Source organism: Protomyctophum parallelum (assembly GCF_964188405.1).
Source record: "Protomyctophum parallelum genome assembly, chromosome: 13".
In the NCBI taxonomy this organism is placed as follows: Eukaryota; Metazoa; Chordata; class Actinopteri; order Myctophiformes; family Myctophidae; genus Protomyctophum; species Protomyctophum parallelum.
In genome coordinates, this window is record NC_139708.1 from 30,933,754 (window position 1) to 30,952,974 (window position 19,221).

The 19,221-nt window shown below is 44.2% G+C and overlaps 1 protein-coding gene across 1 annotated transcript in view; it reads left to right on the forward strand.

Moving 5' to 3' along the window:
* LOC310868935 (ras-related protein Rab-26-like) overlaps positions 1-19,221 on the forward strand; it is a gene marked incomplete at both ends in the record, with an annotated part of 62,120 nt that overhangs the window by 33,365 nt on the left and 9,534 nt on the right. Inside the window, 3 exons of the mRNA XM_083779431.1 lie at positions 481-522; positions 3,046-3,112; positions 10,356-10,408. Coding sequence (XP_083635557.1) covers positions 481-522; positions 3,046-3,112; positions 10,356-10,408 — 162 coding nt within the window. The remainder of the gene's footprint in view (positions 1-480; positions 523-3,045; positions 3,113-10,355; positions 10,409-19,221) is intronic.

Here is a 19,221-nt window from a genome sequence, read left to right on the forward strand (position 1 = left end):
TTGATCACAAATAACAAATAAAATACAATACAAATGAACATGAACAAACTGAACTCACTTCAGTTCACTAAACAAGGCCTGAGGCTCCAGGACAGAGGACTCTCAGGTAGAGTTGTTGCTGCTGCTGCCAAACAATAATGACTGCATGGAAAGGCACTCAGGCAGTACATATAGCTGGCCACTGATTGAGGAGTGAGTGAGAGCAGGTGTGATTACTGATTGAGAGGGAGTGACAGCACGTGGGTCCACATGGAATAGGCCAGGGGGAGGGTAGTTGCTGCTCACTAGGATGACTCTCTTCTACAGTATCTGATCAGTATAAATTATCAGTGAAAAGTGTTTACAATACAGGTGCACAGACTTCGCTGTACGCAGTCATTTTGAACTGAATGGATGTTTTATTGTGAACCAGGGATTGCTAATCCAGCATCATCGCTGATGTTTTTCTCTTCTCTGTATCATTGTTTTCTCAATTTCTAGAATAAAGTCATGAACATCGACGAAGTCAAGGTGAAGCTGCAGGTAAGAGATCTTATGGTCATTTTCATCCCGTCGATCATTCTCAATACATTGCGTTGCTTCACTTGCTGGCATGCTATCTGTGAGAGCAAACAGAGGGGAAATGCCCAGGCAAAATCAAGCAGTTCCCAAGCCTTCTAAAGCCAACCTTCAAATCCTGTTTTCAAATCCTGTCTCCTTAACCCCAGAAACCCACAGGACACATTGCAGCCCAAGGGTTCTCAAAGTGGGGTCCGGGGACCCTTATGGGTTCTTGACTGGGTTCCATGGGGTCCCCAGCCCCAGCTAAATGATTGATAGTTAGAAACCAAATGGACCCTTACACGTTTGTCTCTCTGAGAGTGTGCAAACTGGACTCTGTCGGAGTTATGGGGGTCCATGCCCTAATGCATACCAGTCTGCGGTTCCTTGAAATGAAAACGTTTGAGAAACCATGAATTGTATGTCCTAGTATGACGTACCTATCTAATCAAACTATATGAAATGCTGCTCCTGTAATTTTCAGTTAGAAACAATAATACAGCCCCTAAAAGTTAATTTAGGCTTTGTTGATCATGGACCAGTCTTTGTTTTGGCCGCATCTCTCTCCCCCAGCTCACACTGCATTCAAACATACACGCCCACTTGCATGTCTCACCCCGCAGGCACCCCTCCACCTCCGCGACGGACAGATTCCCGGAAACGCTCTCCTCCGCGTCAGTCAGCCGCGGAGGTGGAGCTTCTTTTCCATCCACCAGCTATCTAAAAACCCCATGAAGAAGAAGGGCGTCAGGTTCTTCTGACTCGTCTGTGCGAGACAGTGTGCCTGCGGGGTCACTGTGGTTTGTGTATTTGTGCCTAACTGAGCTGGTAATTATGTGAATAGTCCCTAATTAACTTAATTAGAGGCTGACAGAGGTTGGTGGCGCAACTTCTCCTTCTTGTGATTAGGTCTATCACTAATTGCACAGGGCAGATCAATTATGCATTCTACACTGGCAATGCAATTGCTCAAAGAGCTATTGACAATGTTTGGTGTGAGGTGGGAGCTCTTCCATCTGCTTCTGGAGTTTCAGCGACCGCGCTCCTAGTGCCTGCCTTATCTCAGGCGTGTGTGCCGTGCATGTGTCTGTAGTTCACGGACCTCGAGAACTGTCCAACTAGCCCAACTTCAAACACAATATATGGGCATATATAAAAGGGAAGCAGATACAGAGAGAGACAGACAGACAGACAGATAGACCGGGCACTCTCACATCGGGTATAGGCCTATGTCTATTCTCAAATAATTGGTATTATCTCAAATAATTCTAAGAATTGTGACAGTCCTATACTGTAAATTGGATCAATAGTCAATTTGTGGCGCAGCATGCAGAGAACGAATGGGGAGAGAGATATTTTTCATCTCCTTTAAATGCCATTCCTCATTACTGCCCTTTCATGCACTGCCCCCCCAAGGGGGGGCTTAGGAAGAAGTACTGGCATCAAAGCTGATGAGAGAGAGGGAGAGAAAGAGAGAGGTGACATGTTGCATATAGACAGGTGAGGTCTCATGGCAATTGTTTTTTTAAGATATTTTTGCCTTTATTGATAGATAGACAGTGACAGGAAACGGGGAGAGAGATGCGGGGGAAGACCCGCAGCGAAGGTCATCGGGATCGGGACTCGAACCCGCGACACGCTAGGCTGGTCCGGGCCCTCATGGCAATTCGAACACAAACCTGGGTAGTGCAGTCAGCTCTCTCTTTCTCTCTGATGAAATTATGCAATCACTTCTGCGTTCAACTTGGGGTTGAACTGTTGATTCAGAGAGTGATTGGCCATATAGCACAGCTGAGCTCACTGATATAATATTCATGTTCAGCTAGATGGGGAGACATTAAGGACACAGGCACTGTGTCTCAGGGTGTGCACTGTGCACAACGTGTCTAGGTTTATATATTGTCGCTGTCAAGGCAGAAACCTGACTCAACTTATGTTTTTGTTTTGTTTTGTAAATTAATGCTTTTACTTCGCCATACAAGAGTGTTGCACTAAAGTAGAGAAAATAGCCAGGGTAGAGAGTGAGAAGAGTGTGGTCTACAATATGTATATAATATATACATACTGTACCGGTCTAAATATAATTATTCTAGAGGTTTGGGCCTCTAGTCTAAGCTATGCGGTCCTCACATCTAAGGCTCTATTTTACTATTTTGAAAAACATCTTTGAATAGCCAATCTACAAACTCACAACGTGTCGATGTAGATTGGCTATTTTAATTATTCAAAAATAGTAAAAAAGTTAGTTTAGGAATAAGGGGTTTAGCATGGACGAAAATAGAGCCCCTAGAGTTTAGTCCACTACGTGGCCCTCACACTGCCAAATCCAACCAATTTTGTCAGAGTACTCATTGTACCCGCCTGTCTGTGTGCCCATACTGTATATGGAGATCCATGATTTACAGTATGTATGGGCATGCTGATATGATATGGAGATTCAGATTCCTGATAAGTCATAAGTATATATGCACTAATCTAATTAGCCAGGATCTTTCTTCTGTGCAGATCTGGGACACGGCTGGACAAGAACGCTTCCGCAGTGTTACTCATGCCTACTACCGTGACGCCAATGGTGAGACACGCACGCGCGCACGCACGTGCGCTCGCGCGCACACACACACACACACACACACACACACACACACACACACACACACACACACACACACACTGTGTGCATACAGCAGCAGTATCCATAACGCCCTTTTTTTGCGCATTAATCTCCTGGATGGAAACACCTCAAAATGCGAATAAGTCTCGCAAAAAATATTTTTCGCGTGAAGGTGGCGGATTTTGGGGCTATATCGAATAAGTGAAATGCGAAAATGGGGTATTGCGAGGCAGCAGAGGGTGGCTGGCTGTCGGAAAAAACACACTTTATTATAGGGACGAACACACACACACACACACCTTGGTCCTAATTCATTAAAAAGAAATTCGCCACCGTTACACTGTGGCGGAAACAGATATCGTATTTATCCGTCCGATCAAGCTACGTTTAGATGACGTGCTATTCAGAGAGTGGTGTGTACCACAGGTTCGCAGGCATATCGCAGGTGTATGTCATACTGAATGAAGCGGGTGCAAAGTGATCGGAAAAGCAACCGACAACCTCATCTGCATTGATCCACGCCCCATATCGTACCATAAAAGGCTTCAAGCATGACTCTACAGACAGCAGTTGAGATCCGTCTGTCAAAAAAAGAAAAAAGGCTTTGCAGCCGCAGACTGCACCATTGTATATTACCACTGTAGGCAGCGACGTAGAGTCTGTGGGGGCCACGGGGCCATGGCCCCCATGAAGAATCCTAGGGCCCCTTTCGGCCCCCATGAAGATTTTCGTGGACATTTTACATTTACATTACATATTTTCTGGGAATTCCGAACATTTTGGACCTCTCCGCCGGTAATCTGAGAATCCCATCGTCAAATATTCGGGAAAACAGCGCCTCCCCTGTTGTTCCTCAGGCAACAGTCTGTCTTGAGAGACACCGGCCGTCCAAGAGGTGTTAAAAAGTGCTAATCGGGTTTCTTTTGTAGTGGTTCTTGAGGCGTGACATAAAGGGCGCGTTCGGAAATACCACACCGGAGCACACTCGCCTATTAGTTTGCATTGCACAGTGGGCTCAGTGCGCTATTTCCGAACGCGCCCAATAACACTGATCAAGAATTCACCAAAGAGACCTAACCACAGACTAGTGAGACTACACACTGACTCGAGAAAAGACCCATATCGTCCAAAATAGGCTGATCAGTCGCTGTCTGTGTATAGGCTAATTCATTGGTAAAAGTATGCTAAAGAACTCATTTTTAGACCATTTGGGAAATAAATAAATAAATAAATCCGCGGCGGCGGCCTCGCTTCGCTCGGCCGCGACAGTCCCCCCCAACGCAATTCTGTAGCCTACCCAAAGGTAAAACGCACCCGCCGCCTATGATCTCTCTGTCTCTCCCTCCGTATCTCTCTATATCTCCCTCTCTCTCTCTCCCTCTCTCTCTCTCTCTCTCTCTCTCTCTCTCTCTCTCTCATAATAATAATAATATAGTCCTGAAAGTCCTCACCTTGGCCTATAGAAGCTGCTTTAAAAGTACCAGCGAAAACAACTTATTTTTTTCCGCGCTGCGGCGGGGGGGGGGGGGGGGGGGGGGGGGGTGCGGGGAGGCGGGGCTGCGGGGGGAAGGGGGCAGGCCCCCTTGAGGATTGATCAAACTCTTCGGCTCTGACTGTAGGCTACTATATATGTACAAACTGACATCAATCCATCAAAGGACACCAAAGGAAATAAAAAGATTTCCAAGCTTACAACGGTGTGTGCTCCGCTGAAGCAATATAATTATAATTTATTTAATTAAGTTCGGGACCAAGGCGGGTGCTCACTCACACCTTTGCAGAGGTAAAACATATCCGATATTTAAAATATCGGATATATGTCAATGCAAAAGTCGTCTTTTGAGAGAGAGCTAGAGAGAGAGAGAGAGAGAGAGAGAGAGAGAGAGAGAGAGAGAGAGAGAGAGAGAGAGAGAGAGAGGGGGGCATGGGGGCATGGGCCCTCGGCACTGTTTGCGCGATAAAGAACTGTAGCCTATACATTCATAAGTGAATAATTATAGGCCTATATAGGCCTGGGATCCTCTTGTCTGAAGAAATAATAATCCAGTGAGTTTATCCAGTGAGTTAAACTATTCTGTTTGTGGCATCCATGCATGTGATCAATATCAATATACATTATTATAAAGTCTGTCCGTCATGTTTGTGAACAAGCGCGAGTGGAGGTGAGCTGGCTTTCAAACACGCTGATGCCATTAATTAGGCTAATGTGGTCTTCTATTTTTTATATAGTGCTATATAGCCCTATTCATTTTCCAATGTGAACCCCCCCCCCACACACACACACACACACACACACACACACACACACACACACACACCGACCGACAGTCCGTAGGAGCTCCGTAACAAAACAATTTCAATAGGCCTGCCGCCTACTGCAGGCATTACTACACTAAATAATGTTGGATTCGTACAGTGCAGAATGCAGATAAGCCTATGTTCTTATTATAATTGTGAGTTTGTTTTTTAACATGCAGCGCGAGTCCGCGAGAGCCGATCTACAAGCTCACAACCATTGCACTTCGAGTAGAAGGCTGCCGAGTGAGCAGCCCCAATCGCGCATGATAGAAATATCCTAATGCATGCATTTAGGCATACAAGTGCACTCGGCTTTTATATATATATATATATAGGCTATCTTTTTTTTATGTGCTGATCGACCAATATGTTGGGGACACATGCCTACATATTTTATCTGAGATTTGGGAACAATTTATTGATTCAGCATGAAGACTAAAGCCTTCTGAATAAATCTAAACGCAAGTGTATGCTTGCGTAGATTTCTCCGCCACCTAAAGAGGTCCCGTAGGATTTGGCGGAGTTTCCGACAAACCTACGTGAGCGTCAAGTTCACGGCCATTTCCATGAATTCCAAATTAATGTGGGAAATCCACGTAAATGCCTTTCCGCTAGCGTCACGTCATTATATCAGCGGAAACGCGTTGAAGAATCAGGACCCTTGACTCTATAGTTTGTATGTCCATATAGAATATTCCCTGCCAATTAAGGATCCATGCATGCCTCATCTATTCTTATATTCATTGATGAAACACAAGTTACAGTTACACAACTGTTTTACAGCTGCAATCAATCTAAACGCTATATGCTCCAATCGAGTCCCATCGAGTCATGCGCCCCGAATATATTATAGCCTAGAAGTTCAACTCATAAACTTGGATCGCTTTTGTCGCACGTTGCATGTGGCACAGATAGAGATAACATTTATGTAGCCTACAATATCACAGTGGATGAGATGCTTCTGCATAGCACACGGAAGCTTGCCAAGTTTCTGCGGGCGTCACAGACGGTATAGGCCAATCAGGGGCAATGTGAACAATTTGCTTTCTCATGCCAATAAAACTCAAGTTGAGTCAAGTTGAGTGGCAGCGATGCAGCTTCCACTTGACTTCCGCCTTACATTGCAACACAGGTCACTCCAATGAACTGCAGCGGCCAATGAGGCGTCTAGGTGTTTCTATGTATGCGCGCAGACCCTCTTCTTGACAGTGTCTGCGGGCGCTTCACGGCAGCGGGATGACGTGCATCCTGTCTGGAGAGAATTGTCGCTCGTGCTCAATGGCTGCCATCCTCCGCTCTAACATGAGAGGAGCCGGCAGGGTGCTTCGCCGGGACTTTTAGGTGTCACCAGTAACCACATCACAAGGAGGGGAGGTTGGATATATTGTGAAAATGTTTCAAAAGCCCTGAAACCAAGTTTCCGTCTGTGCCTCTGGTGGTTGGGTTGGTGTGTGGGATGCGACTGTGCACGTGTGATACTGTTCGAACCTGGCATGTTTTCTTGCATGCCTGATGTCTGATGGTGTGAGTCATGTTTTGGCTGCTAGCCTGTCTATTTATTATTTATTTATTTTCATTCATTTTATTTTTTATTTTTATTTGGCTGAGAGTGTCGCCAAAAAAAAGTAGTATATCTGGGAAGACAATGAGGTAAACGACAACTAGGTGGCGGAGGCATACATCCGCAATGCAGTATTTCAATTCTTTATCTTAAAATGTGTTTTTTGAAAGTGAAAAATGTGTTAGTGTGGACATGCCGTCAATCTACTTGGAGGAGGACACAGCTTGCACATTGGAGGGCTCCAATAGCCACTTATTTATTGTTGCACACTGCACAGAAGTGAACAAGAAAACAACAAGTAAAGGAGAGTATTAAAACAAAACGTTGAAAACGTCAGGTGACGAGTGGCGATGGGGGGGAGAGAGAGGGAAAAAGACAAGATTTTAAAGAATTCGTAAGAAGCATTAAGTGGTCAGATGGGTGGCTTTCAAAATGCTCAAGTGGGCCCTGACTGGGAAGAAGTATAGGTTCCGGGTTAAGTCCCATGCGGTTGCTGCTGCCTGCATCAAGCTTCACTGAACTTCAGCCAGCAACAAATGCTCACATAAAACGCCTCTTGCCGTTGGGCAGCGCTGCGCTTTGTGTACTTTAAATCTTGCATTTTTTGTAGTAGAAGAAAAGATGACGTGACCATCAACCATCAACTAAAGAGCATTTTATTTTCTTATTTGTGGTCATCTTTCAACCGTATGTGGAGATGAAACAACTGTATGTATGAGGACGGAGAGATGAGTGATGGAAAATAGAGGGTAGGATGTCCTGAGGCTAACCAGAGGAAGAAAGGCTAAAACACTTACGCACATCCACTATTTGTTCGCGCCCATCCAAGGCCACTCTGTCAGCACCAACAACAAAGCATTGCAGCACAGATAACACTGCAAGCGTACACACACAAGTTGTCTCTCTCTCTCTCTCTCTCTCTGTGTGTCTCTCGTCATCTCCCTCTCCCCTCCCGTTCTCATTATCTCCCTCTCCCCCGTTCTCATTACCACGTGCACACTAACCTGCACACGAATACGCTTGCTACCAGATTGTGCCCACCGTTTCATGCTCACACACTCTCTCGCTCCTGCACAGCACACAAAGAAGAATGATAAATTGAGCCCGGGCATTGTTATTCTGTGGACAGGGTTGGACCCTCTATCCTCAGCTGATGATCAGCGTGGGAGTATATGCTCTGGAACTGGCTCTCAAAGAGGAATGATTAGAGTGTTTATTTGTGTACTAAAGATTATATGATATCATCACATGGGGAGGATAACAAAATATCTCATTGCTCATTATTTTGATTGTGTCATTGTTCTTTGTCGTGCTTCTCTCCTTACATACATGTCTACATTGGGTCTCCATTTTCTTCTTTACCCCATCGCTCCGGTATGGCTCTCCCATTTCTCTCAGCATATTTTTTGCTGTGTATAACAATTTCTGTTCTCTCTCACTTCCCCATTCTGTTTCACGTTGTGCCATGACCATATTCTCACCTCCATCTCCAGTTGTTGTCGCTAAGGAGCCACTACCATGCCTCCAGCCAGGTTTTTGGATTATTAGATTCTCAGCTGCACACAACACAACCTGCAGGTGATCGTTACCGATAAGAGAATGATCACTCTGTGTAATGATTTGTTTTGTATTTTGTATTTTCTCACCGGAGGTGGTGTTGATTGATTCCACGGTGAGCTGCCTTAAAGAGAAACTCCACTCTGGGTCTATGGAATTGTTTGAAAGTTTCCTTCAGAGTCAAACGAGGTCGTCATTGTCAATCCAGACATTCTGTATACCGGTAGTCTATACTTAATCAATACGCCCAAACCTACTCTTCTATAGGCTATAGTGGTTCTGAAACATTTGCATTTGATGTATGTAGTTGGCCACAGACCCCCTTTGAAAGGAATTTGTGCCAGGGACCCACATGAGGATATTATATATTTTATTTTATTGTATACAATTCCAAAAAAAATCACTATTTTTTCAGCTCTACAATCTTTTCTCATTTCTAAATATACATGTACAGTACTCTTCATAATCTTTAGAAAATGTCTTCCGATATAAAATAGGGCTAAATGCTCCGGAATCCTCTTAAGGCATCGAGACTCATGAGCAAATGTGGTGAATGATTTAATGTTGTACTGCAGTGGAATTTCACTTTTAAACAGTATGAGTGGGCCCGGCAGAATATGCATAGACGCACGCACGCACGCATTATCAACTTGTTCAAAAGTGTTGTGAACATTCAGTATGTACTAAATTAAAAAAGACAGCTGGTGTTTACATTTGAACACTTCGCAGGATCTTCGGTGTTCCTTAATTTGGAAAGATGATGGCTTCTGCTCTGTTACACTGAACAGACCTAGAGGATAACACACCAAGGTCTATCTTTTAATGAACCGAGGCTGCAGTGATATGAACAGGGCGCTCTCAGGCCAAGAGAGAAGACAGCAGGCCAGCAATTAATGGATAATTTTATTTCCACAGGGTGGTTACATGGTTATATAATGTCTCAGCATGTAGAGCAGTGCTTCTCAAAGTGCGGTCCGGGGGCCCCCAGGGATCCTTGAGGGGGTTCCAGGGGGTCCCCAGTCAAATTATTGATAGTTAGGAACTCCTGGGGGCGGGAGGGGCTCAGGGGTAGAGCGGCCAGTAGAGCAGCCGGATGGGAACCATGAGGTTCCCAGTTCAAGTTCAGAGTTAGTGTCAAAGTGGCCTTGAGCAAGACACTGAACCCCTAATTGCTCCCGATGTGCAGGTTGGTGACTTGCATGGTTTCCTCTGCCATCGGGGTATGAATGGGTGAATGTAATGCACGAACAAATTTAGCCTATGAGAGCGTACAAGTGAAACCTAATGGTCCATCAGAGTTAAATTAACACTGTTAACAGTGAATTTTGGGGGTCCCGGAGATCACAATGGTATCAAATGGGTCCTTGAAATTAAAATGGTTGAGAATCACTGCTATAGCCGTAAAAACCTTCTTCTATGGGGGTCACTGGCACAAAACCACTGAAGTAGAGCAGTTTGGGAATCAGACGGTTTCTGCTTCAATCCCTGCTCCTTCTGGCGTCATTTCTTCATGTGAGAAATAAACTGAGCCATGCCAAGCTGCCAAGCTCCAATCTCCACCAAGCAGGTTGGAGCATTGCATGAATTTGTTGCTGGTGTGTGAAGTTGTGTATGAAATGTAATAAAATAATTTGGAATAAAAAAAGCCCCTATATATAAATGCAGACGCATTCAAATTAATTCAGGAAGCAATATGAGAGCTGATAGCTGACAACTCTTCACGTCATGGGTTTTCAAGAATATGCTTTTCTCTCAATGTCTTTGTTTTTTGTCATTTTCTTTTCTTAGCTCTACTGCTGCTATACGATGTCACCAACAAAACATCTTTTGACAACATCCAGGTAGGATAATTGTCCACATAATCACCACAAATACAAAGCTTCACCCTGCATTCCATATGCTTTTCATGCCGTACCCAGGTGTGAAACCTGTTTACCCGGTGTGAGTGCTGAATGTTTTTTTTTTGTTAGTTTTTTCTCCATACATCGACATACATACAGACTGGCTCAAAATAATGTCTTATTCACACACAAAAAAAGTTATCGCTGTCGGAAAATTACATCTCTTTCTCTCTGCCTCCCACCCCAACCCCCGTCTCTCTTTCGCGGTGCCATGATTGAGTGCACAGACACGCACACAAATTCTCCCTTTCTGTCTACTGCGGTAATGATATACACAGTATGTCTTGCATCATGCAGGGAGATGTGTACTTTACTGTGGAATTGCTTCCCACTCGTCCTGCGGTGACCCTGACCCACTCCAGTTGAAAACACAGTGGGATGAATATGAATCAGCCTTATAGGGGTGGGAGGGGAGGGGACAGAGAAGCGAGAGAGGAACACAGCAGGGTGGGAGAGGAAAGAAAGAAAGCCCCGATTCACATGCTTGGTCGCACGGCGGTGACGCACGCTTGACATACAGTAGCCAACATAAGCGGCGACAGAGACAGAGTGCAAAACAGCGTTAGGCTGAAAGAGGGATAGGAAAGAACCGCGTGTGAACCGCGAGTGAAACTGAACGAGCGGCGATGGCGCCATGCAGGCTTAGAAACCCTTAAAGATGAAGTGCACGATTATTAAATTTCTTTGTTTTTCATGTGTCTATGAGGTGACACGTGTGGTTGTTATGTGCAATGTTGATGTCTTCCCTTTGTATTCAGGGTTTCTTCATGGGGACTGAAACCTTGCGGGTCAAAAGTGCCAAACAAAAATACCATACCACAACAGATGTGGGCGTGGGCAACAGGAGGGGTGGGTCGTGGGGATGGGGGAGGGGGGGGGGGGGTAGCGTTAGTTCGACGTCCCAATAATCCGACATTACTAACCATACCTCTAACCCTAACCGCATGCGGAAGCCACGGGCGAGTCTTTTTTTTGCAGAAAATAGCAGATCGACAAATGCAACACGTTGTGAGCTTCGTGGCGATCGATTGTCTATTTTCAGCTAATAACGCTGGTTAACCTGAGGGTACAACGGTTGGCATGGCAACCCTCTGTGGTGGTGGTGGTGGTGGTGGGGGTTGACAAGCTTTTAGAGCTTGTTCCTACTGTGTCCCTGAGGGACGGACGGTTGATCCGTCCATCCATTTTAGTCTGACGTCCGGTCCATTCCTGTTTGTTTTTTATTTCTCTCTCTCCAGTCTCTCTCTCTCTCCCTCCCCTCTAATGGTGTGTGTAGGTAGGCCTCCAGGGAGAGAGGGGACAGAACATACAGTCGTTCAGTGGTTCTCAAAGTGGGGTCCGGAGAATCCCCAGGGGTTTCCTTGAGTGGGTTCCAGGGGTCCCCATGCAGCCAAATGAGTTATCGTCGCATCACAATCCGTTCAACCACTTCAATCCTATAGTATAGTACATCAGCTATTTTTTGAGTGGTGCAGCCACTCCAAGGAACAGCAATGTGTGTGTCCCTTTAAGTATAATAATTATGAAACTTTTATGGCGGTTCCTGTCCCAAAATATTTACAGATGGGGGTCTGCGGCCAAATATATTTAATATGTCCTTGACATAGTTAGATAAAGTTTGAGTCACATGGTTTGATACAACATTTTGGACTACAAGCTGTTGTATGGCTTTCGGCTGTGTTTCGACTGCCCCCCTCCCCCTCATATACAACACAAATGCAACCTCATACAATCCTCATACAACACGAATCTTTTATGAAGGTTCCTGTCCCAAAATATTTACAGATTGGGGTCTGCGGCCAAATATATTTAATATGTCCTTGACATGACATTTAATATAACATGTCCTTGACATAGTTAGATAAAGTTTGAGAACCACTGAGTAGAGTAACCGTGACGTCCTGTTGCAGCCTGGGCTTTTGAGCAGTGGTGAGAAAAGTATTAATAAGTATTTGGTATCAACTTAAAGTACCAAACTTACTCATTATGCATGGTGTCCCGTTTCAAAACTTTTCAAATGTACAAAATGTATACAAATCTTTTGAAAATAGCAGATCTACAAGCTCACAATGTGACGCATTGTGAGCTTGTAAATCTGCTATTTTGTAAATCGACTATTTTCAAATGGCCTGAATGTATAGGGCTGAAGTGGTTAAGGTATGTAATGTATATGTATTCAAATAATTATGGTGGAGTAAAAGTACGATATTTGTTTAGTGGAGAAGTAAAAGTACAGAAACTTGGAAATACTTGAGTAAAGTAATTGTACTTAAGTAGCCTATTGCACTTGAGTAAATGTACTTAGTTACTTTACACCACTGCTTTTGAGCCATCTTCTTGGGGTGTGCTGCTCACTTTCAGATGTGGCTAGATTAGATGGAAGAAAGAACGCAGCAGACAGGCTTTTTACTCAAGCTAATCCATGCGTGGCAGCAGGATGATTAATATCCGCTCATAATGCACTCTGACAACACTGACACGGGTTCCAGATTAGAGGAGACGACAGAAAAGTGGATAAGAATTACCTGGCCACTCGTTAAAAGGAAACAATTCATTAGAGCCAGTTTAATTTGATTTGATCGTTCACTGTGGATCACGTCCCGTCTCTTTGTACGGGGATATAGGATAATATTACATTTCCTACCGAACCCATTTGACCCACTGCTTCGACCGGCACGCTGAATTTATAGCTTAATCATTAAAGGTATATTCAGTGATTTCACTCAAAAAAACCCTTAGGTTTCGTTTTTGGCTGGGACCCAGCCTTTCGTCCAATCAGGATAGAGAGTAAAAAATGAAACCTGAGGTTTTTTGACCCCCCCAGGGGTTAACTGGGGACAGGGAGGAACTCCTTATATGGTCAGCACACTCTATAGTAGAGAGGATTATCACAACAAAATAAAAAAATAAGTGATATTTGAATTAAGTGAAATCACTGAATATACCTTTAAGCTTTGGTCTTCCGGTCTTCTGCTGTACACGGCAGTATACTTTTGCTTTCTTTAAATGGCGTGGTGGTCCCTATAGGGGTCGAGCTGCCGTCAGTCAGTCAGTCAGTCAGTCAGTCAGTCAGTCCGTCCGTCCGTCCTTCCTTCCACGTCCGTCCGTCCTTCCACGTCCGTTTGTCTGTCTGCCCGTGTCCGCATCCCTCCATATTTGGCCAAGCTAGACAGAAATCCACAGGAAAGCTTTCGCCGTTATTTATTGTAATGGCAACCCCTGGATTTGCATAGTTATTTGTTGTCAAAAGAGATTTTACTGCTTCGTGTATGTTTTGGCTAATAGAAAATGCTGAGTATGTTCCCGGCACACACATTTAATCGCAGTCATTTGTAACCATTTGAGAAGGTCTGTCATAGAGAAACCTGAAGACTAATCATTGTGTATATTCCTGCACTATACCTGCATCGAGTGACCTTGGTACATAGAATTTGATCTATTGAAGATTCTGACCTTCAAATGTACATAATTTTCGTTTTGATTGTATTGCTGTATTGTTGTATTGTTCTTTCTGCTTTGGCAATGTAAACGTATGTTTTCTCATGCCAATAAAGCCCTTTGAATTGAATTGAATTGAGTGGTGTGAGTAGAGAAACGAGCACAGGATGCAGATAGAAAGACGTAAATATGCAGAGAGCACCACAATGGAGATGAAGTGACAAGGAGACTAATACATTATTACATCGTCTCAGTCGGTTATGGAAACCTCATATGTCCAAAACCTGCTACTTTACAGGATTCAAATTGGAAGAAAAAAAAGTCAAAAGTAGCAAATCTACAAGCTCAAAGCGTGTCTCCAGCTTGCACTTGCAGATGATATCTGCTACTTTTGATAGTTTTATGTGATGCTGTGTATATATGAGAGTAAGTAGAATAGCGAGCCAGACTCAGACTTAGAAACTGCAAATTTATGTTTGCCCTGAAAGCAACAATGTATATTTGAATAAATTGGAGGAGCTCCCCCTCCCACCCACTCACACAATGTTGTAAGGCCTTTTTATACCCTGCCACTTATTGTCACTTTCATGAATAAAGAACATGTCAGTCACATGTCACTCGATGACCGTAAAAATAGACGATTAAGAGCTGTGGCAGAGCGTGAAAGCTTTTTAAAAGCATCTCTGTCTCTCTCGCATGCACGCACGCACAACACACACACACAAATACGCACGCACACTTTTTATTTCTCGGAATCTACGCTGCTTGATTGATCAGAACGCAGATGTTCTGTTCTAATTTCTGACTTCATGATGCATTTCGGTTACAATATCAACGAGAGATCAGACTTATACTATCACAATGTAGTAATGGAAGATTTTGGGGGGAAAGGGAAAGCGGGCGTTTTCATAATAAAATCTCCCTCATCTGCTTGGCACTCTAGCGCCTTTATTCTGAAAGATTTGTCGGCAACAGAAGTGTTAAGCTCGTCTGTGTTCCTTCTGCGTATGTGAATATGCGTCCGTGGTTTGTTGTTTGTAATTTATCCCACTGCCACCCCAGCAGCACCAGTGGGCTCTATTAGTTCTGTTCCCCATGGGGGCTGTTATAGCATTATCTTCCTGCTCTTAATGGTTATTGATGGTTATCTAATTGTGCTGAGCAGGGAGAAAAACTATGTAGCAGCGCCTGGACACCAAAATTAAATATGATATATCCACAGTCCACTCTGTTTATTCACATTCCATAATACATATTGGTTCATTCTATTCGTGAGTTATCTGACTGAAATATATAAATTTGCGGGGTCCTTGACATAAACTGCTTCAGAAGCACTGTTATTTCAAAGAGAGTGGAGGAGAGAGGCAATTCTAAACTGTCCGTTCCCCCTGGAGGCAAACAAACCATAACTCCACAGAGTGCGGACAGACACACAGTTTGACATGTCTCTCTTTGTCATCTTTGCCCCCCTTTCCTCTGTTCATTCTACACTCCTGAACACTGTACTGCTGCCTATTACTGCAAGGAGACACACCGGCAGGCTACAGCAGATGACTCCCAGTGCACCACCGCTGGCTAACAAGCACTAATACATGTTAATGAATCCTAATGGTGATGAATGCCCCTCTGAAGCTGTAGCAGAAAATCTTTCACTTCACCGCTACTCCCCAGAGTGCTTCCGCCCCTCCCATGGTGGGAGATTGTAGTGCCGCGCAACAAGTGGTAGTGAAAATAATAGTAGTAATAGTAGGCTAATAATAATAATACAAAATTACAGTCAATTTCTCTATGCTTGTCTTGACTTGACACGATAGTTTTGGTAGCAAAATTGTGCTATAGTGTGTAGTGTATCATCTGGTCAAGACACGGCCGTCGAGTGAATGAAGACAGGTCCAGCAAGGTTTTAACATAGTTCATTTATTATAAAGGAGTTACAAGATTACATGGGGAAGGAAGGAAGGAGAGGTGAGTACTGAAAACAGGACCTACGAGCACTGACAGGGGACTAAACAGCACTGAAAAACCATCCCTTTGTCTACACCTTATATACTCAGTCAATGCATTAATGTCAATGTACACGCACCGGTCTGGTGTGCGTTCATGTGTTCACAAAGTCTCGGTCCAATCAGATTATTCCACGTTAAATATCATGATCTCATCTCTAGGCCCCTGTCGGTGTGTGCGTATGTATCTGTGTGTGTCTGTGCGCGTGTGTGCGCGTCTCAGGACCCTGCTCCAATCAGAGGCCCCCACGACTTGGGCCTCGTGTCGACAGGCACCCCTGTCGTGCGTGTTCCGTGCCTGAGAGTGTGCGTGCAAGCAGTTTGGTGTGCTAGCCATGATCTCATCGGTGTATGCATATATGTATCACTCCTAAAAACCTCTATAGTCTGCGCAAACAATAATGCATTAAGCAATTACCAGCAATTGGTGAAATAGATGTAAGTCTAAAGTGTGTGTGTATGTGAGAGTGTGTGTGTGTGAGTGTGTGTGTGTGTGTGTGTGTGTGTGTGTGTGTGTGTGTGTGTGTGTGTGTGTGTGTGTGTGTGTGTGTGTGTGTGTGTGTGTGTGTGTGTGTGTGTGTGTGTGAGTCTATGTGCGTGCGTGTGTGTGCGTGTACCTTACAAAATACTCTACAAGTGGAAAAAGTTAATCCCACAGTCTTTACTGACATGCAATGATGGCAAGGTCTACTGAGTTAAGCGTAAAACACACATTGTGACTCAGCGACCTACGGTTCAAGAGTCACCAAACTCACATAGTATAGCTATTATTATTATTATTATTATTATTATTATTATTATTATTATATAGCTAGTGTACCACAAACAACAGGCAGACTCAGACCTCCTTCGCACTCTGACTTTAGTGCAATCTATTAAAGGCCTGCCTCCCAGGACAGATGCATTCCCAGCTATATTCTGGGAAATATAACGGCTGAATGTGAAAAATAGCCTATGAAATCAATAAGACAATTTATTAGTCAAAGCTTACAGGCTCAAATTATTCAAATAATACATACATTATTCATTTTTTTGGGCACTCTTATAGTGCTACCGCTGTCAAAACCTTTCCACATGGGCTGGATTTATTTAGCTTTGTTGAGTAGAAGACGGAACATTGCAGGATCACCCCGATCCATCATCACTTCCTAAGTCTTTGATATCATCACACTGAGTTTGTTACAACTGTTCATTACATGGCTTGGTTGAATGCTTGATTCTGATTAATGGCGTCCAAAGGCGTCATGTGGCATGGAATGAGATTTATACATAGGATGATATCATTAATGCGGTTGGATAGCGGGCGGATAATGAATTTGTGGCTGCGGTTGCGGGTGACAAAAAACTCCATCCTTAGGTCTCTAGTAGTCAGCATTAGAGTTCTCAAGTCTGGGTGCTCATTGGGAACATGACATAAATATGCAGAAGCAAAATATGGCGCTTTACATAGATTGTGCATTACATTCACACACCGATGGCAGAGGAAACCATGCAAGCCACCAACCTGCACATCGGGAGCAAAGGGGTTCAGAGTGTTGCTCAAGGACACTTCGACACTAACTCTGGGAGAGCCTGGGATCGAACTGGGAACCTTACGGTTCCCATCCGGCCACTCCAACCCTGAGCCACTGCCGCTCCATAGGTGTCCTATCTACTGTGATAATCAACGCCATTGACCCCCGTTTGATACAATATTGTTTATCTCTGGAACCCAGTATCACTGACTATCAATAGCTTGGGACCCCTACTCAAGGACCCCTGACCCCACATTGAGAAATAGTGTGGTTCTTTATTGTGTTGCTGTATTTTAACATTGCAAACATTTCCCCTGTTGATATTGATTATAAGCTCATTGTGGCAAAAACATTGAGCAATCATTCACACTGACATTTCTCTGCAAACACAATTATGTGCTATAGGGAGAAACAGAAATCACAGATGCTTTCGATATAATGGAAATTGGGACGGAGATTAGTTTGTCTGGGTTTCATAGAGTTTTAAGTCTGGGTTTCACTGGGTGGAGTACATTTACTTGAGAGTACTGTACTGAGCAAACTATTGTGAATTAATCCCTTAAGGACTATTTCAAATATAGTACAAAACAGTAGATCTGCAAGCTCACAATGCACATTGTAAGCCTGTAGATATGTTCATTAAAATTGATTTTCTTTTCTTTTTTTTGTCTGGAAAGAATCTTGGAAACTTTAGGGGGGAATGGACTTTTGAATACTTGGGTATTTTTCAAAGCAAGTACTCCAGTACTTTAACTCAAGTTAACTCAACTTTCACGATTTGACTCAGGTACCAAGGAGTATTTTTCAGCCACTGGTGGATATGTGGCTAATGAAAAATTACATCTGCAACTCCTTTTGCTACAGGTTATGGTAGTGTACTGTGATGCAAGGTGAATTGTCAGAAATGGATTGCTTTTTTATCTTCACCATAACACGCTGCCAGTGGCATTTGGCTACCTGTGCTTTTGGCCAGAGATCCTAGTGTTATTCTTGAATAAAAGATGAGGCTGGGTCCCTGGGCCGTGGTGGTCAGTAATGCTGTTTCAATCCTCTAAGCCAGGTTCTAAACCCTGCGCTTCTGCAGGGCTGGCCCTCAATTGGCCCCCGAGAGCCAGATTGCAACTCATCTATCGTCTCTGTCGGGTGGAAACCTTTCAAAGATTATACGTAGCTTGCAATGCTAGTTCTGTTTTGTTTTTTTTATCGCACAAAATTAAATTTGTTTTAATTTTACGATCTAATCTAAAGATGGGTGTATTTGGTTATAAACTCTATATATCATTTAGCTGCACGGGGACCACCTGGAACCCCCTCAAGGGCCACTGACCACTGGGTGAGAACCACTGCATTAGACGGGTCAGAGAGGTGTGAATTGAGGGACTATAGTAGTTAGTGGGAAATGCTGAGGTGAGACTGAGATGGTTAGAGTTCGATTGGTACTGTATGTGGACGATCATGTTTGTCAGTGATATATGGTCACTATTATACAATTAGAGATATCATTGCACCCTAGGCAGTAACAGCATTCCATAGATCACTGTAGAGTTACACAGTGCACATTTCACACACAGCAAGGGCAGAATCCATTTCTTGCGACCGACGCCGTCGCGACGGACCAGGTCCGTCACGACGGCCGTCGGTCCGTCGGGAGGTCCGTCGGTCCGTCGGGGGGTCCGTCGGTCCGTCGGGAGGTCCGTCGGTCCGTCGGGAGGTCCGTCGGTCCGTCGGGAGGTCCGTCGGTCCGTCGGGAGGTCCGCCGGTCCGTCGGGAGGTCCGCCGGTCCGCCGGTCCGTCGGTC